At 59.8% G+C, this 17,973-nt stretch overlaps 8 protein-coding genes across 8 annotated transcripts; 6 read left to right on the top strand and 2 right to left on the bottom strand.

Annotated features, from left to right (window-relative positions):
* Window positions 1–261: 261 nt before the first annotated feature.
* Window positions 262–2,295, bottom strand: BO70DRAFT_385414 (aldehyde dehydrogenase family protein; the record flags this gene model as incomplete). Its single annotated transcript, XM_025545734.1, has 3 exons — window positions 1,529–2,295; window positions 349–1,396; window positions 262–316 (listed from the first exon to the last, which is right to left on the bottom strand). The coding sequence occupies exons 1-3, from the start codon at window positions 1,854–1,856 to the stop codon at window positions 262–264; spliced, it is 1,431 nt and encodes a 476-aa protein (XP_025401688.1). The 5' UTR covers window positions 1,857–2,295.
* A 576-nt stretch (window positions 2,296–2,871) lies between these two features.
* On the bottom strand, window positions 2,872–5,072 carry BO70DRAFT_426997 (glycosyl hydrolase family 43 protein; the record flags this gene model as incomplete). Its single annotated transcript, XM_025547850.1, has 11 exons — window positions 2,872–3,179; window positions 3,249–3,669; window positions 3,744–3,834; window positions 3,897–4,032; window positions 4,089–4,094; window positions 4,142–4,286; window positions 4,334–4,421; window positions 4,485–4,696; window positions 4,747–4,838; window positions 4,897–4,957; window positions 5,007–5,072. The coding sequence occupies 11 exons, from the start codon at window positions 5,070–5,072 to the stop codon at window positions 3,142–3,144; spliced, it is 1,356 nt and encodes a 451-aa protein (XP_025401687.1). The 3' UTR covers window positions 2,872–3,141.
* A 140-nt stretch (window positions 5,073–5,212) lies between these two features.
* BO70DRAFT_426996 (uncharacterized protein) lies at window positions 5,213–6,897 on the top strand (the record flags this gene model as incomplete). The annotated part of the gene is made up of 6 exons (XM_025547849.1): window positions 5,213–5,539; window positions 5,638–5,816; window positions 5,897–6,206; window positions 6,272–6,430; window positions 6,726–6,740; window positions 6,827–6,897. Exons 1-6 carry the CDS (start codon window positions 5,218–5,220, stop codon window positions 6,895–6,897), a joined length of 1,056 nt encoding a protein of 351 aa, XP_025401686.1. The 5' UTR covers window positions 5,213–5,217.
* Window positions 6,898–7,199: 302 nt separating this feature from the next.
* On the top strand, window positions 7,200–8,610 carry BO70DRAFT_426995 (uncharacterized protein; the record flags this gene model as incomplete). The annotated part of the gene is made up of 6 exons (XM_025547848.1): window positions 7,200–7,367; window positions 7,451–7,823; window positions 7,894–8,011; window positions 8,067–8,134; window positions 8,185–8,215; window positions 8,277–8,610. 6 exons carry the CDS (start codon window positions 7,200–7,202, stop codon window positions 8,608–8,610), a joined length of 1,092 nt encoding a protein of 363 aa, XP_025401685.1.
* Window positions 8,611–9,022: 412 nt separating this feature from the next.
* Window positions 9,023–10,335, top strand: BO70DRAFT_359644 (carbon-nitrogen hydrolase family protein). Its single transcript, XM_025542579.1, has 2 exons — window positions 9,023–9,579; window positions 9,632–10,335. The coding sequence occupies exons 1-2, from the start codon at window positions 9,097–9,099 to the stop codon at window positions 10,226–10,228; spliced, it is 1,080 nt and encodes a 359-aa protein (XP_025401684.1). The 5' UTR covers window positions 9,023–9,096; the 3' UTR covers window positions 10,229–10,335.
* Window positions 10,336–10,699: 364 nt separating this feature from the next.
* BO70DRAFT_331365 (aminoglycoside phosphotransferase family protein) lies at window positions 10,700–11,510 on the top strand (the record flags this gene model as incomplete). The annotated part of the gene is made up of 1 exon (XM_025540873.1): window positions 10,700–11,510. Exon 1 carries the CDS (start codon window positions 10,737–10,739, stop codon window positions 11,508–11,510), a length of 774 nt encoding a protein of 257 aa, XP_025401683.1. The 5' UTR covers window positions 10,700–10,736.
* Window positions 11,511–12,309: 799 nt separating this feature from the next.
* Window positions 12,310–16,610, top strand: BO70DRAFT_286736 (P-loop containing nucleoside triphosphate hydrolase protein; the record flags this gene model as incomplete). The annotated part of the gene is made up of 3 exons (XM_025539210.1): window positions 12,310–12,933; window positions 12,999–16,330; window positions 16,400–16,610. The coding sequence occupies 3 exons, from the start codon at window positions 12,310–12,312 to the stop codon at window positions 16,608–16,610; spliced, it is 4,167 nt and encodes a 1,388-aa protein (XP_025401682.1).
* Window positions 16,611–16,862: 252 nt separating this feature from the next.
* Window positions 16,863–17,708, top strand: BO70DRAFT_393868 (uncharacterized protein; the record flags this gene model as incomplete). The annotated part of the gene is made up of 2 exons (XM_025546413.1): window positions 16,863–17,054; window positions 17,097–17,708. The coding sequence occupies 2 exons, from the start codon at window positions 16,863–16,865 to the stop codon at window positions 17,706–17,708; spliced, it is 804 nt and encodes a 267-aa protein (XP_025401681.1).
* Window positions 17,709–17,973: the final 265 nt, after the last annotated feature.

Raw genomic sequence — 17,973 nt, 5'->3', positions numbered from 1 at the left:
GAAGTAGATGTAGCTGTAGCTGTGGCTGTAGCCGTCGCTGCAGATGGACATGTGTTGGATATGTGTTGCTGTGGGTACCGCTGTAGGTGTCACTGTAGATGAAAGATGCAGGTTAGATGTCGGTGTCAAACAGGAGTTGCAGAATCCCCTGCAGGGACAAATAGTCCTATTTCCAAACACAATTGATTTAATCAAAAAAATCAGACAACATTCGGGACCAACCCCCCCCCAAAAATCACCCAGTCCGTACAATTTGCCAGCCTACAACGAAATCAACACCGACTTCAACTCGGTCCAATAATCACTCGCATATCGACTATACTCCCGCCCTCGCCGCTCCCCTTCCACCCCCCAAACGGCATGTCGAACGCCAGGGTCGGACTCGTGCAGTTGACCCCCACTGTGCCCGCCTCCAGCCGCTTGGCCGCCCGCAACGCCCGCCCCAGATCGCGCGTGAACACGCTCGCGTACAGCCCGTACTCGGTGTCGTTCGCTTTCTGCATCACCTCGTCCTCGTCGTGGAAGGTGTTCACGATCACCACCGGGCCGAAGATCTCCTCTTTCATGAGCCTCGAGGTCTCCGGGACGTCCGTCAGGATGGTCGGCGCGATGAAGTAGCCCGGTTCCGGGCCGCGGGTGCCGCCCAGGGGCGTGGTGATGTGGCCGTCGCGGGCGAGGGAGAGATACGACATGACCCGCTCGAACTGCTGCTTGTCCGCCTGGGGGCCCCGGGTGGTGTCGCGCGCGAGCGGGTCGCCGCTGGCCCCGTGCGCCGTCATCGCGCTCGTCAGCCGGTCGAGGAAGTCCGGCGCGATGCGTTGGTGCACGTAGATGCGCGAGCTGGCGAAGCAGGCCTGCCCCGTGTTGAGCAGGATGGAGGTCGCCGCGGCGGGCACGGCCTTGGCCAGGTCGGCGTCGTCCCAGATCACCAGCGGCGATTTGCCGCCCAGCTCCAGGGTGACGCTTTTCAGGTTCGATTCCGCGGCCATGCGCTGGATGGCCTTGCCGGTGAGGGTGGACCCCGTGAAGGAGATCTTGCGGATCTCGAGGTGCCGCGCGATGGCTTCGCCGCAGGGCCGGCCGTAGCCGTTGAGCAGGTTGAAGACGCCCGCGGGAAGGCCGGCTTCGCGGGCACATCGGGCGGCCACGAGGCAGCTGAGAGGCGCCTTCTCGGACGATTTCATCACGAGGGTGTTGCCCGTGATCAGCGCCCCCGCGGCCTTCTGCACGAGCATCACGCAGGGCCCGTTCCAGGGGATGATGGCGCCGCACACCCCGAAGGGCTGGCGCAGGCTGATGTTGATGAAGTCGGGGGTGTTGAGCGACGATTCGCCCGTCACGTCGAAGGCTTTCGCGGCGAAGAAGCGCACGATCGTGGGGATGTAGTGGGCAATGGCTGCCGTCGGTCAGTAGGCAGACATTGCACCGGTGTCGACCCTGCGTTGAGGTTCGATGCACGGACATATCACGACACGAGAGGACGAGAGGGAGGGAGGGAGGGAGGGAGGGATGGAGACAGGGAGCTCACCATCGTTATACGCGGGCTTGCCCATACAGATGGCATCCAGATATGAGATCTCCGCCAGGTTCTTCTCCAGCAGGTCTGCCCACCTGTTCAGGTAGACGGCTCGCTGCATTCCGCCCAGCTCGGACCACGCGGGGAAGGCCGCCTTGGCTGCCGCGACGGCCCGGTCGACATCCTCGCCGTCAGCCTCGTAGACGGAGGCGCTCAGAGCCTCCGTGGCCGGGTTGTACAGGTCGAACTTCTTGCCGGAGCGGGAGGGGACGAACTCGCCGTTGATGAAGAGGCGGTTCTCGATGACGGCGGGCTTGCCGGGATGGGTGGATTCAGACATGGTGAAAGACAGGGAGAAAGACGGAAACAGGAGAGGACTGGACTGGGCAGGTGGGAATGAGCAGAGGAGGGCAAAGGAGGCAGCCGGCAGGGGATGCGGCGTTCCTATATGGACGGGACGGTCGTGAGGGGAAGTCCCCGAGGTTGCATTGGGATACGATCCTCATCCATGGGTCGACCTGTCAGAGAGCGCTGTCATCTTCCCCCACCCGTGCGGAGCAGGTGCAGGCAGGGCAGTAGCAACTAGTAGTTAGCAATAGCCAGATGATCAATCAGATTCGAATCATTCTATTATCCGTAGCCAGGCTGAACGGCAATCGATCAGGATCGAGCGGGCCAGGGGCGGATCCCAATCCACCTCCGCCGGGCTCTCCGGGGCCTTGCCTTGTCTGGACGGGACGGCACTCCCTCCGGAGAGCCTAGATACCACGAGGGGTGTGAATGGCCGCGAGCTGCTCCCCCCCCCCCCAATCGAGGTGGAATTGTGGACCACTTTGCTCGGGAGGATGATGGCGATGGTAGGGACCCACCAGCCACACGAAGTGGCCAGTCGGTTCCGTCCCAGAGGCTGACTAGATCCGTGACGATCGGTTCCTCTGAACGGTTGAAGACGGGATAGAGTGGGGGTGCATAGTGAAGGGCCAGGAAGAGGGGGAAGATGGGGAAGATGAAGGTGAAGGTGAAGTGAAGTGAAGTGAAGTGAATTGAAGTGAATTGAACAGTTCATGATGAGAGACAAGGCATCCAGGCACCAAAGTACAGCAAACACCACAAACAACCCCGCCTTCCCGATCAGGACAGAAAAACAAACACGCCAAACACAGCAGATAAAATAAATATAACAAACACAACAAACACGGGTGCTCTTCCGGCGTCTTCCATTGGCTCTCTGCGGTGGTTTGAAGCTATTTATTTGTCTTTCCACTTTGAGTATCATTCAGTATCACGCCTACGTAGGTGTCTGGACACCTTTTGAGTCGAGTGGTCTTTTTGGTCTGTCAGCATCTCTCCCGATCGACGCCGCAATATCACACCCCTTAAATCACGGAAATTCATCCAACAACGCTTGTGAGGCCCAGAGCGTTATAATCAACGACCCTACAACCCACCGATAGCCCACTGGTGTACAACACGGCCTTATAGAGCGGACAGCTATAGATTGGGCACTTCCCAGGAACTGCCCCTGCTTCTCATCCACTAACTACATCGCGGCCGAGGGTTTCACGAACACATCTCCTCAGCCAACCCACTTGTCCACCTCTTCTCCCTCTCCAGCAGCCGACTACCTACTCCTCCGGAACCAGCAGCCGATCGACATCAGGACCTATCGCACATTAGCCCATTAGCACACCCGCAGACTCATTCTCCCCCCCCTTTGCCACGGCAGACATACCATATCCCTCCTCATACGCACTAAACACCACCACATTGCCATCCCCACTCTCCAACCTCGCATTCAGCACCGACGTGGCCGGCGTGTTCCCATTCTCGGACGGCAGGAACGCCAGCACCTGCGACTCGCCGTTGACCGTCACGGTCGCATACCGCTGGGTCGAGTCTCCGTTCTCGAACCGGATCTGGAGGGTCGTCGTCGTCGTCGTCGTCGCGTCGCTCGTCACGTTGCGGATCTCCAGCGTGCCGTTGTCGGGGCCTCCGATCCATCCGACCGACTCGCTGCCCGAACAGCCCGTGCAGGAGATCACTGTCGCGCCTTTGGAGAGGATGTTGTCGGACGCCTCGGCCTCGGGGTCCGTTTCGGCGCCGCCCGAGGACCAGGTCCCGTCGAGGGGGAGGATCCAGCTCGTCGGATTGCTCTGGGGATGCGGTCAGGGTTAGGGAGGGGAGATGACGGCGTGCGAAGGGATGGGTTGGGATGGGGGTGACTGACCAGCGTCGCGTTGGTGCCGTCGACCGTCAAGGGCAGCCAGATGTACGTCGATGCCATCAGGTTCGTCGACACCCACCGGTCGCCCATGTACCTGACTCGGTCAATGGTGGGATTCCACGTTCGAGATGTTCCAGCTGGGGGAAGGGTTCTTACATCACCGTGTCACCGATCTTGATGACATACGAGGTCTGCGAGTCGTACGTGTCGGTGCCCGCCGGCGCAAAGTCAGCCCAGTCGCTCCAGGGGCCGTTGAGGTCGGTGGCAGTCGTGTATGCGTTGTCGTTGGCAGCTGTGCGAGAGAATATCAGTTCGGTCCCATGACCATGCGTCTTCATCGGTACGTACACCATCCTGTGGCTGTCAGTCCGAGTGCGGTAGGTAGAGGATGCCAGACATACCAGTCAGCTGCGATCCGAACATGAAGTACACCCCATCCTGCTTGTAGAGAGCGGGGGCCTCATAGTGCTCGGGGAAGAGGTGCGTGGTATACGTGACATTGAGGTAGTCGTCCGTCAGCCGGTCGATCCGCAGGCCGTTCGGGCGCTGCCATCATCAGTGCCCTTCTTCTGGAAATGACACTTCTGACTCACGTCTTCGGACAGCAGATACGCCGTGCCATTGTCATCCTTGAACAGTCCGATGTCTCGCGACTGCTCCCCCAGCGGCTGGAACGAACCTCTAGGCAACATCAGAAAGACCTCTCTACCCCCTCCCCCCCCCAAAACAAGAGCCAGGACTTACAGATAGTCATACTCCCCACAGACACTCGACGATGTGGCCACCCCGGTCTTTGCCTCGGCATAGGAGCTGTCGTCGATGTGCAGCCACATGACATACGTGGAGGTGTCGTCGTTGTACAGGATCTTCGGTCGCTCGACGACTCGGTCGGGGCCCAGGTCTCCACTGCTCTGCAGGGAGAGCAGCTCACCGACGAAGGTCCATTCCACCAGATCCTGAATACTCAGCGTGGGTGATGGTACAGAGTGGGGGCATATGTACTTACGGTGCTGGAGTAGCAGTTGATCGACTGGAACGCGCTTCCGTTGAAGTGGTTTTCACCGACCCAGTAGTAGGTGGAGTCGACTTCGATGAGGCCTGCAGTCTGGTGTCACTCTTCTATTCACATGGTCATTTGTGTGGCTGGAGGGCATACCGGCGCCATGGGCCTGGATGTGCTGGTTGGTTCCGGTCGCGGTCCATGTCGCGCCAGGCACCTGGAAAGGTCAGCATGTTGCCCCGACAAGCCAGGTGAATCAGACAAACAATCTGCAGCGAGGCAGCGGCCGTACCAGCCAGCGCCAGGGAAGCGAGGGGGGAAATCGCCCGCATGATGCCACGAGGGAGTCGAGAGATAAGACGTCTCGGAATCGAGAGATCGCATTCAGTTACAGTGCAAGCAGTTCGGGGGGACTATATATACCCTTCCAACAAGAAAAGGAGAGGAAGGATTGTCCGCAGAATTGCAGGTCGAGCCATGATTGGGGGAGAAATGTCTCGTCCGTTAATTGACGCGGACGGGGATTCTTCAGGGTTTGTTGCAGACACGCGCAGACGGACCTGCCGCTCCTTTTCCGATGCAGCCAAACCCCCGCAGGCACAATCGAACAGCTCGGGTCATGTCCATCCGATGACGTGCCTTGGACCTACTCTTCCACCTCGGCAGAATGTGAAAGGCCTGGAATTCTCCGGTGGGCCCGAAGAAGTATCCAGGTCTCGAGGTCTTTATATCGACTTGCATGTGCTGTCACGTTACATACGCATCAATGACTTCGTCATGGGAGGTGGAAAGGTCAAAGGTACGTCATACGCAGGAGACAGGAAGAAGTGAGCTAAAAGCCTTCTGCCAAGTCAGGGCGCTAAAACTGTATCTCAAATAGTACGCCAACGCTCTCAGGGACACCAGTCCACCTGCCTTCAAAGAGGAAGCCCTCGATGGGTAGCCGGCCAGTCCACTTCACACTCGATCAAATTCTCCGACCACTGGTCCGCCGTCCAGATGCGCAGGATCCGGAATCCAGCACCCTCGAGCAGCCCGCGCCAGCGAAGTCGCTCAGCAGGATGAAGTCCAATGCAGTGGCCTGTCTGCGACCACATTCTCATTGATCAACAATCGGCTATACCCCGGGGTCATCTCCTGAGATTGCCATGCCCAGGATAAAGGACCGGTGCTGCTGGCGGTGATGTGGTCCCTGACGGGCTTTGCGGCCCTGAGGGTCGCCACGCGGCTATACATCCGAGCTCGGATCGTTTCGAATCTAGGGTTGGATGACTGGTGGATCCCGGTTTCGATGGTGTGTAACTCGCATTCGGTCTGGATTTTCTTCCATGTAACATTGTATCGTTTCGTTCCCTCGTGGCTCTCACGGAACAGCGCCCTACTCTCCTTTTGCGAAGCCCTCTCCTCCGCATCTGGGTTATCGGCACGGTCGCATCATAATGCAGCATGGGTCTTCTCCTATCGATGTCAGATTATGTGAATGTAGAATGCATGGCTTGGGCAGGCTCGGGTGCGGAAAATAGTCGGATAGCCTTGCGGTCGGCCAAACACAAAACAACGAGATCAACGGTCCGGGGGGCCTTCGAGCCACCGGGGATCATCACTTGTACGACGTCAGGGAGCCTCGAAGCCAAGGATTTTGATGATAAAACCATCTTGACCAAACAACCGAGGTCGACCACTGGAAAAGGTGAGCATCGCGGCGCCTGATTGCATAATACATTTGCTTACCAAGAAGAATATCAGGTTATATAGGTATCCATCACGTAGATGTCTAACATTTCAAAGCCCAAGGATACTAGCCGGGGTATAGTGCGTGGGTGGGTCTTGAAAGAAAAGCAGGGGGGGGATCTGAAATTGGATGGATCATCATGGACTGTCTATCTTTTTCTCCTTCTCCACGGAACCCGGAATGGATGCATCACTCACCGACCAAGGAGCTTGAAAAGATTCTCAGGGATCCATCCCTGTCTGATGTCCACTAGCGCAGCTTGACGCCAGTAAGAAGACCCCGAATACAGGCAATATCAGGCAGGACCATTCCAGGGCCCAGGCGTCTTGGGCGTGATGACCCCGAGCTGAACAGCGATCAATGCCTTCATCACGACACTTCTACCACGCGCCGTCAAACCCACATCTGCCGTGACGGGCGAATAGCTTGGAGGAAGGGACCAGGGCCATCCTATAAGAGGTCCTGCCAATCCTTATAGTGACTGCTATCCCGGGTCTATCATCGCCATGGCGTCCCGCTAATTGCCCTCGAACAAAGAAACTCCTGGGAGGCGTGCCGCCACCCCAGACCTTTTGGGTGACTCGTCGAGTTGGGACTCAACCTCCAGCGAGTTCCCCGGCTATACTTAAACATCGGGTCGCGCCGCTGCCCTCCCTGCAGCCTCTTGTGTCACCCCCTTCATCCCGGCTCTGATCATACCAAGACAGTGCCATTGCACGTCTCCATAATGGCCACCCCCGCTGCATCCGACGCGCCGGACAAGGGCCCGACCATGCTCGCGGTGCTGTGGCCTCTGACCGCATTTGCAGCCCTGGTCGTGGCCGTCCGCCTGTACATCCGAGCCAAAATCCTCCGCAAGCTGTGGATTGATGACTGGTTGATCACCGCTTCGAGCGTATGTATCCCATGCACCCCCCACCCCCATCTCCTCTCCTGTCCGCTGGTGGATTTCGCCTCATCCCGACGGTCTCTTTCCAGGCTATAGTCATCGCCCAAGTGATCGCCGTTACAGCGGCCGTTCGGCAGGGACTCGGCAGGCACATCGCGACGCTGATGCCCGCAGCGGCCGAGCAAGCCATGCTGGCCGATGATATCGGGTGGATTTTCGGCGTCCTCTCGTTCTCTCTCCCGAAGCTCGCGGTGGCCGCCCTGCTGGACCGGATCCTGATCCCCGGCCCCCGGATCCGCGTGGCGCTGTGGGGGTTGACGGCACTCATGGCCGTCATGGCGGTGGTCAACATCTTGGTCTTTATCACCAGCTGTAACCCCCCACGGGCGATGTGGACGTCCGTGCCGGGCGCGACCTGTCGCAGCATAAACGTGATCATTTCAGTTTCCGCGGCGTGTGGCAGTGAGTATCCCATACGTGCTTCGGGGGGGGGGAACGGGGATCGCTGATTGACCGGGTCTCTCTATCCTAGGCCTGTCCGCGTTTACCGATCTGGCCATGGCGATTTATCCCACCATCCGGCTCTGGCATCTGCGCATGTCCCGGCGGAAGAAGATCGCCCTGTGTGCGGTCTTGGGATGCGGAGTCTTGTACGCCGCCTCGTGGCCCTCCGACAATGGCAGCCCGATTGCTGACCTCGCATAGCTCGGCCTGTGCCGCCTGCGTCAAGTTGTCCTACCTGAAAGCCATGGAGACCGAGAGCGATCCAACCTGTCAGTCGCCTGGCCGCCCATCCGCCTCCCCGCTTGCTAATCGGTTCCAGATGGCCCTTGGTTATACGTGGTGTTGAACGGGTGGGTCATGTCGCTCGAGGAGACGCCTCGATGGATCGGGATTCGCTGACCGCGTCTCTAGTGTCGAAGCCAACCTGGTTGTTCTGGGATCGTGCATCCCAACCCTCCAGCCCCTGATCGAACCCCTGTCGGGCATGCGCCGCCGCCAGGTGCCCTCCGGCCAGCCCTTGTCCTCCTCCTATCCCGAGACGATCGGGCGCTGGAAGAAAACGAAAGTCGCAGTTCGAGCGGATGATAGTCTGTGGAAGGACAGCCAGGACGGGATTCTCCCTGAGGAATGCTCCCCGACCACAACCACGCGGATGGAGATCTATGGCACAGACCAAGTCAGGGTCGAACATCATGCGGTGACGCCCGTTCCGTCCAGGGTTACTGCGGACCCTCCATCGCCGTAAGCTCGTTCATGGGACAAGAAGAACCAAAAACCGATTACCACCAATCTCATAGCATCCGCAGCAATAGCGGACTCCATTGACTGGACTGTACTTGTGTGTGTCCAATTTCACCCCTAGACTACCCTGGGTGATGTAGAGAGCGGTAGTTCGGGGTGGATTACTGTCCATGCATGAGTGTTGGTGGGGATATCCCCGGGGTCCTATAGGGCTTGTCCGCCACGAGGGCGGTTACCACCAGCGAACGTGAACAATTGTGTTTCGACCGACTGACTCACTTGAAGTCACGCAAGTGGGGCGATGCTGTCGTTCCGCGGGCGCGCCCTTCGGAGGGCCGTCGCCGAACCAAACCCCGACGACACGACCGTATTTAAAGACCCGACAGCGCCTCCCCTGCCACGTCCCTTCGACGTCCCCTCCACCCCCTCCACCCCCTTTATTTTGTAGATCCGTCGTGAAAGGACCACACCCTTTCCCCCACAGTGCGACATGCCTCAAAACCTCACCCTCACCGTCGCCGTGGCGCAGGCCAGCACCCAGCCGACCCTGTCCGCCACCCTCGAGGCCCTCGGCCGGACGACCCGCCACGCCGCGGCCAAGGGCGTCCATCTCATCCTCTTCCCCGAGGCCTATCTCGGGGGGTACCCGCGCACCTGCGACTTCGGCATGGTCATCGGGGCCCGCCTCCCGCATGGCCGCGACCAGTTCCTCGAGTACTTCAACGCCGCCGTCGATCTCGGGGACACGCCGGCTGGGGCGGGCGACGACTGGGTCGACCGCAAGTTGCCCCTGCCGCGGGCCAAGGAGTACCGCGGCGATGGCACCCGCGAGTATCTCGAGAAGCTGTCGCGGGAGACGGGGGTGTTCATCGTGTGCGGCGTGATTGAGCGCGCCGGGAGCAGTCTGTACTGCTCCGTGATCTACGTGGATCCCCGTGATGGGGCGCTGGGCAAGCGGCGGAAGGTGATGCCGGTGAGTGACTGCAGGATGGGCGGCGAGCAAGGGCGAGGCTGACCATCGATAGACTGCCTCCGAACGCATGATCTGGGCGCAGGGCTCTCCGTCCACCCTCAAGGCCGTCGCCACCGAGTTGAACGGCGTCCGCGTCACCCTCGCGGCTGCCATCTGCTGGGAGAACTACATGCCCCTACTGCGTCAGAGTCTGTACAGCCAGAACGTCAATCTGTATCTCGCCCCGACGGCCGACAGCCGCGACACCTGGCTCCCACTCATGCGCGCCGTGGCCACGGAAGGTCGGACGTTCGTGCTCTCCGCCAACCAGTGTGTGCGACGCCGCGAGCTGCCCGGCTGGATTACCGCCCCGCAAGGGGGGGTCGCCGAGGCAGACGGAGACGAGTATGTGTCGCGGGGCGGATCCTGCATCGTCGGCCCGCTGGGGGATGTCCTCTGTGAGCCGATCTGGGAGGTCAGCACGGATCGCGGGGCCGATGCCAGCGATGTGAATGATCCGGCCATCGCGGCTGCCCTCTCGATTGCGGAGATTGACCTCGACGATTGCCAGCGAGGCAAGCTCGACATAGACGTCACGGGGGGCTCGTCACGGAGCGATGCCTTCAAGCTGACGGTGGAGGGCTTGGATCTGAACCCTCCCCCGCAATAGGGGAGGACCGGTTTTATGGAGGCATGAACTGTTGGTTAATTGCATTATATAATTTTTCACGCGACGCATCATTATAAATCCTATCCTGGCGTTTGGACACCTTTGAATTCGAGTGGTTCTGCTTCACGGTAACTAAAGTGAGGGGGTGGCCTGTTTGAAGGCATGCTGGGAGTGGGACAGAAGAAGAGGGGCAAAAGGTGAGACAACAACAAGCAAACACCCCTGTTGCACCGAAAACTATGCCCAACTGCCCCACCACATAGAGAACGGAGGATGCGGGGCGATTTATGTCGGGCGGATGGGATTCACAACAAAGAAGCCGAAGAAAGAAAGCGGCGGGGAGGGCTGAGGGACCCACAGCCCTGACTGGCGCCCTCTTCCTTGTACCCCGACAAGGAAGCCTTCTTCTCCTTCTTCTTCTTCCCCCCTCTTTTTGCATTCTCTCTTATGCCATTTCTCTCTCGATCTGATCTCTCTTCCAGTCCCGTCGAGAGAAAAGACAGCAATCATGGAACGTACCACCAAGGGCTGGAAACTAACCACGGACAACCGTCTCGGCACGAATGGGCTCCTGCAGGTCTACAAGGTCGACTCCAAGACGGTCGTCAAACTGACCGACCCCCCTCGCCTGGCCGAAGCCGAGGCCCTGCGCTTCGTGCGCAAATGGACCTCCCTCCCCGTCCCGGAGGTCTACGAGGCCTACGTCGATGAGACACTCAACCGCGGCGTGCTGGTCATGGAATACTGCGAAGGCGACGTGCTGAGGGATGTCTGGGACGACCTCGCAGAGGAAGTCAAGACGGGCATCATCTCCCAACTGCGCGACTATCTGGACGAATTACGGTCCATTGGATCCGAGTTCGTCGGTTCTGTCGACGGCAGCCCCTGCGAGGACCCCATCTTCTCCGCCGAGCTGGGAGGCTTCGGACCGTATGACAACGAGGAGGAGTTCCACCGCGGCATCATTCGGGCTCTTGACCTGGCCGAAGACGGTCCCTGGGCCCGCCAGGCGGCCGGGTTTGTGTCCGCTCTCCCATCCCATGAGCTGGTACTGACCCACGCGGACCTCACCCCGCGGAACATCATCATCCGGGACGGGAAGGTCGTCGGCATCATCGACTGGGAGATGGCGGGTTTTTACCCGGCCTACTGGGAGTATGTCAAGGCGTTATACCACCCCGATTGGACCATGGGGTGGTTTAACGAGGCGGTGGTCAATAAGATCCTTACCCCTTACCCCCTGGAGCATGCCGTCATGATGCATGTCCATCATCTTCTCTAGTAGTTGAATCATTGGGAAAGTACACCTGATACCCGAAAGAAGTATTGTACTGGGCGAGAATATTGGACTGTACAGACGAAATATGCAAAGGGAGATACTACGCAGGTACCACGTGCCCCTTCCTCCCAGTTGGTAACCATCCTCCACCATGTCTTTTCTGACAGATACTAAGGCCCTTTTCTACACATTGGCTGGCAAGATATCCGATCCAGGAACAGAAAATGACACGTGATTTATGGGGTGTGGCTGGCCCAGTCTGAGGGTTGATCTATATTCTGCACCGGGTGATGATTCCAATCGCCTGTTATGCCGACGGTATTTGGCGGTCCACCAGGCCCCAGGAATAATTAAACTGCAAGAAGGGTAGGCCTCCAGACTCTGCTGATTCCGGAGACTGAGCGACTATCTAGAGTTGTCTATTCGCGAGACTTGCGAGAGATGGATCCGTGCGCCGCCCATGTGGACCCGGGCCGAGACCCTGCCTGAAGTCTGCCCTAGCTGGATGGATGGATAGATAGCCCCTGGAGGCTCGGTCGGTCGGTCAGACGGTCAGACGGTCAGACGGTCAGACTGGCGCTGTCACTGGTGCCATCCTGCGGCTGGATGGCGATTGTGCTCTCGTCATCTTGAATCCAGGCTGTTGTTATCTTGGAGCCTCCAGCCCATCAGCATCAGGCACCCGCCAATCCACCCTCCAGGCCAACATATTTAACCGCCCCGGAAGCCCTCATTCTCTGCCTTTCGACGACCAGTTTCGTTTCTTCCTGCCATTCCCCCCCCCCCACCCCCCACCCTACACATGGATGATCTACTCCGATTTTTCGGTCCCCGCTGGGACCATCCCACCTGGCTGCAGGAGATCGTCTTCGCCATTGCACCAGCCAGCCTCTTCCTGATCGCATCAGGGGTTCGAATCGCTCTTTTGAAGGGTCGATCGGTCAAGGTCAGCCCGACCCACCGATCCCCCGTCAGGGTGGCCCTCCTGGCCCTCCTGGTGGTCCTACGACTTGCCATTCTGGTACTTGCGGCCATCGATTCGGCGGCGAAGGCCTCTGTGCTCGCGGCAGCCTTCGACTTCCTGGCCGCCAATGCCCTCCTGGCCCTATCCAGCTACGAACACACCCGGTCGGTCGCCCCGTCTGCTATCATTGCCCTCTACCTCGTGGTGACCACTCCCCTCGATCTGTTTCGCGCTCAGATGCCCCTTTTTCGGGACACCCCAGCAGAAGTCATCGCGACCGTTGGTCTCGTGGCGGTGGCTCTCAAGGTCGGCCTCATCTTCTCGGAGGCCTCGTCCAAACGGCACCTTCTGCTCGCAGAATACCGCCATCTGTCCCCCGAGGCCACCAGTGGTCCATACAGCAGAGCTACACTCTGGTGGATCAATCCACTTCTCGGGAGAGGCTACTCGAACGACCTGGGGGTGGACGACCTCGATCCCCTGGAGGATTCCCTATCATCCGCACGGCTGGGCAGCAATTCCAGCAGAGCTGGCTCCGCCACGACGAGCCCCACGCGTATAGCCTCCTGCAGGTCGTCTTCTCCGTTCTGAGATGGCGTTTCGTCGCGGCGGGTCTCCCCCAGGTCCTCCTCGTCGGATTCAAGTTCGTGCAACCGGTCCTGATCCGACAGACCATCGACTATGTCACCGACCAGGATACGGACTTTGGGACGCGGGGATCTCGCCTGGTCGCCGCGTATGCCCTCGTGTATGCCGGACTGGCCCTCCTCGGGGCATCCTCGGGGTATCGCATGACCCGCTTCATCGTCAGTCTGCGCGGGGGCCTGGTGTCCCTGATCTATCGGAAGACCCTCGCCTTGAGCAGCACCGCCGGGCAGGAGAGGGCCGCCCTGACCCTGATGTCGACCGACGTCGAGCGCATCACCGTCGCGTTTCGCTCCCTGCACACTGCCTGGACCGCCGTCATCGAGGTCTCCGTCGCCCTCTATCTGCTGTACACCCAACTCGGCGCCGGCTTCATCGCCCCGGGCGTCTGCTTCGCGTGCGCCGTCGCCGCCATGACGGTGTGCACCCGGCTCTTCCCCCGGTTCCAGACCGTCTGGGTGGAGGCCATCGGGGCGCGCATCGCCTCCACCGCGGCGATGCTGGGCGCCATCCGCAGCATCCGCCTGCTGGGACTGTCCGACGTCGTGGGCGATCTGACCCACGGCCTGCGCGTGCGCGAGAATGTCGTCGCCCGCAAGATCCGATCGCTCATCGTCTTCCAGGTCGTCTTCCAGAATATCACCAGCATCGCCGCCCCCCTCGCGACCTTGGCCGTCTACATCATCCACGCCACCGCGGGGGCCACGCGCCTGCGGGTGTCGACGGCCTTCTCGATCCTCTCCATCCTGCAGCTCCTCGAACCGCCGTTGATGCTGTTGTTCCAGGAGCTGCCAGGCCTAGCGGCATCTCTGGCGTGCTTTACGCGCATCCAAACCTTCCTCCTCACCCCCTCGCGTGAGGATCGTCGGGCTCTGCGGGTGCCCGAAGAAGGGCAGTCCTCCGACATCCTGACCCTGCAGGACTGCTCGTTCGGGTGGACCGTCGACGAGCCTGTCCTGCGCAACGTGAACCTGTCCGTCCCACGCGGGTCGGTGGTGATGGTCATCGGGCCCACGGGCGGTGGCAAGAGCACGCTGCTCAAGGGCATCCTGGGCGAGACTCCATACGCCACCGGATCCGTCACCCTGTCGACCCCGTCGATGGGCTTCGCCGACCAAGAGCCGTGGATGCTCAATACGACCATCAGAGCTGGGATCTGCGGCGAGTCCCCTGCCGATGAAGCGCTCTACCAGGCCGTCATCGACGCCTGTGGCCTGCGCGAGGACTTGGACAGCTTGCCCAGGCGCGACCAGACGGTGGTGGGATCCAAGGGTATCGCGCTCAGCGGCGGCCAGAAGCTGCGACTCGCCCTCGCGAGGGCGGTCTTTGCCCGGAAAGAACTGCTGCTCCTGGACGATGTGTTCAGTGGGCTCGATGCCGACACTGAGGAGCAGATCTTCCGCGCCCTCTTCAGTCAAGCGGGCCCCTGGCGACGTCAGGGCACCAGCGTTGTGCTCGTCACCCATGCCGTGGCGCGCCTGGCCTATGCCGATTGGATCGTGGTGCTGTCGGAGGATGGACGCATTTCCGAGCAGGGAACATATGAAAGCCTCCGGGCAAACACTGGCTATGTTTCCGGTCTGGCAGTCAACTTCAAAGACACAGTGGGCAGTGACGATCTTCCCACCCCGGGAGACGAAGCCACCAAACAGTCCACTACCGAGGTCACCGAGATCGAGGAGGATCCCAAGAAGTCTGCCATCAAACAGGGAGGGGACTGGCACACCTTTCAGCACTATTTCTCCACGGCCGGCTGGGGTCCCATGGGGCTGGCTGCTCTATGGAGTCTCGTGTATGTCACATCCATCAAGGCCCCCGGGCTGCTGATAGAATACTTCACGGACCCGGACGGGACCACCATCTCCTCGAACACCCGATTCATCATCGCCCTGAGCATCACCAGTGTCGTCTCATTGATCTCCCTCATGGCGCTCGTCTGGGGATTGTTCCTGGACATCATCCCCCGGGTATCGAACGGGATGCACCGCCAGCTTCTCGACACGGTCCTGCGAGCCCCCCTGGCCTTCTTCACCGTCACGGACTCGGGGACCACCCTGAACCGGTTCAGCGAGGACCTCACGGTGATCGACAACGAGTTGCCAGGCGTGCTGATCGGGACAATGCTGCAACTCGCCCTGTTTTTCATCGGGGGTGCCATCATGGCCGCGACCAGCTCGTACCTGATCACCACCATCCCCTTCGTCATCGCGGCCCTCATCGCTGTCCAGCGGTTCTATCTCCAGACCTCCCGCCAGATCCGCCAGCTCAACCTCGCCTACAAAGCCCCTCTGTACACCCACTTCCAGGAAACCCTGTCCGGGCTGGTCAGCGTCCGAGCCTTTGGGTGGGAGGAGCCGTTCGGTGCGCGGAACGCATCTCTGCTGGACCAGAGCCAGCGGCCCCTGTATCTTCTGCGCTGCATCCAGACCTGGTTGGGGCTGGTGCTCAATCTCCTTGTGGCCGCCCTGGGCACGATCCTGATGATGACGATCGCGGACCTGCCCGACCTCGTGGACCCGGCCCTCGTCGGGCTGGGCTTGCTGAACGTCATGAGCTTCAACGAGAACCTGTCCGAGCTGATCCAGGTCTGGAGCTTGACTGAAACCTCCATCGGGGCCATCGCCCGCGTGCGAGACTTCGTCGCCCACACCGACAGCGAAAACAAGCCCCGAGAAGTCGTCGAGCCATCGACCGACTGGCCCGCCGAGGGTGCCGTCGAGATCAGCCATGTAACGGCAAGCTATAGCGGGTCCTCCGACCCCGTGCTGCAAGACATCACGCTCAACATTCGCCCTGGGGAGAAGATCGGCATCTGCGGCCGCTCGGGCAGTGGCAAATCGTCCCTTCTGGCCTCGTTGTTCCACCTGTTGGAATACCGGGGCGGTTCGATCACAATCGATGGCCAGGACCTGGCCCAGGTCCCACGCAACGTGCTCCGACAGCGACTCAACGCCATCTCCCAGGAGACCTACTGGGTGTCCACCGAGACCGTGCGGTTCAATCTCGATCCGTGGGGCGCGACCACGCAGGACGACGCGGCCCTGATCGAGGCGTTGCGGAAATGCCAGATCTGGCCCGTCATCGAAGAAAAGGGCGGCCTGAATATGCGGATGGATGCCGAGTTCCTGAGCCACGGCCAACGGCAGCTGTTCTGTCTGGCCCGGAGTCTGCTGCGAAAGAGCCGGATTGTGGTCCTGGACGAGGTGTCCGCGAGGTAAGTTAGTTGGATGGATGGGCCCAGAAGGGACAGAGGAATGCCTCGATGACTGACTGGTTGGTTTAGTGTCGACGTCAAAACGGACGAGCTGCTACAGGCCGTAATCCGCGAGGAGTTCCACGGCTGCACCATCATTGCGGTGGCCCATCGCCTCAACACCATCGTCGACTTCGACCGGGTGGTGGTGCTTCATGGCGGACAGGTGGTGGAGTCGGGGGCTCCGCAGGACTTGTTGGCCCAAGATGGGAGTCGGTTCAAGGAGCTCTATGAGATGTGAAGGAGAATGGGGGGGGTTCCAAACAAAGACGGCCAGTGCTGAGGCATATTCACAATGTCTCTCTACAGCCAGAGTCACTGAGTGCCCTGATATCTCTTTCACCTGTGGGCTGCGAGTGACAGCAAACCAGCCCTGAGGTCAGAGGGCAGTGATAGCAGGGCTGGGGGTATTTAACCAACTAGACACACCCACCTCGGTCCCCAAAGCATCTTCCTTCCATCCACCTCACAAGCAACAGACTTCATCCCCCTCATGTCGACCTCTTCTGCGCGCCCCAGCTCCCCCATCAACTCAGAGATGACTCACGCCGTTGGAAGCCCATTCCCCCACTCAGACGAGGAAGTTCTATCCCTCGACATCTATGATGACTTCAGCTACCGCATTCGGCGACAGAGACGGGTCGTGTACGTCTGCGTGCTGGACAGAGAGCTTCTCCCCCCTGACGTCCGCCACGACGAACTGCGAGTGCTCTAAATAAAACCCAAGTGGGACGAGCAATGGGATACCCTCACCGTTCGTCGAGGCCCCTCCGGGATCGAATGTACCCCCGACGAGTTTGTCCCGCATGGCCTGGACCTCGAGCGTCCGGACCTTCCTGTTGCGCCGTTCTACAACCTACTCGATCTGACCTGGGTGAATCGGATCGGCGAAACCCTGTGGGAGGTCGAGTACGGCCAGAAGTCGTGGATCATGAAGGTGGCACGCTTCGATTACGAACTTCGCTTTATCCAGCCAGAGGTGTCGGTCTATGCTGCCCTGGCTGCATCGCGGTTTCCGATGGCCCCCAAGTTCGTCGGGTTTGTCTACGAGGAGTCCAAGGCTCGCACAATCGGCTTTCTGCTGGAGAAGCTGGACGGGGTCACGCCGGGCATCCAGAACCTCGCGGAATGCCGGGAGACGGTTCAGCTGCTGCATCGCCATGGCATTGTGCATGGAGCTCTCCTCAAATACAATTTCCTCATCACCGACAATGGTGCTATGTTGTTTGACTATGGGGTTTCGACCGTAGTGGGCGAGGTTGATCCGGTGGTGGGCGAGCAGGAGCTGACGTCTCTGGAAACCCAGCTCAAGAGCACTTCCACCCTGGGCAGGAAATAGGTTCTCGCATTGTCTGGTCATGAGAATCTCGGCGACAGGTTTATTGAGCATTTCGTATTTCTCGGGCTTGCCCACTCACGCACTCCGCAGGCAATCCTTACACGGATGGTCGCAGAAGATCGTGTCTTTGTATTGTATCTTCTTACTGCAGCATCTTCAATCTCCGTTGCCTGCATGCTTTGCGTATCTTACAAATTGGCCGCCTTTTTAAGTAGCCACAGGTGTGCGACACCTGCTCCTGAGTCCACACGCTGTATGTCGGTCG

The sequence above is a fragment of the Aspergillus heteromorphus genome (genome assembly GCF_003184545.1).
Source record: "Aspergillus heteromorphus CBS 117.55 chromosome Unknown BO70scaffold_5, whole genome shotgun sequence".
In the NCBI taxonomy this organism is placed as follows: domain Eukaryota; kingdom Fungi; phylum Ascomycota; class Eurotiomycetes; order Eurotiales; family Aspergillaceae; genus Aspergillus; species Aspergillus heteromorphus.
Note: the sequence above shows the minus strand (reverse complement) of the source record. Positions and strands in the feature narration are given on the sequence as shown.

What these genes read in the sequence shown, in the direction of transcription:
- BO70DRAFT_359644 (XM_025542579.1), top strand. Translation starts at nt 9,097, where the DNA reads ATGCCTCAAAACCTCACCCTCACCGTCGCCGTGGCGCAGGCCAGCACC. An exon ending in AGCGGCGGAAGGTGATGCCG is followed by an intron (nt 9,580 to 9,631) that starts GTGAGTGACTGC and finishes GACCATCGATAG; the next exon opens with ACTGCCTCCGAACGCATGAT.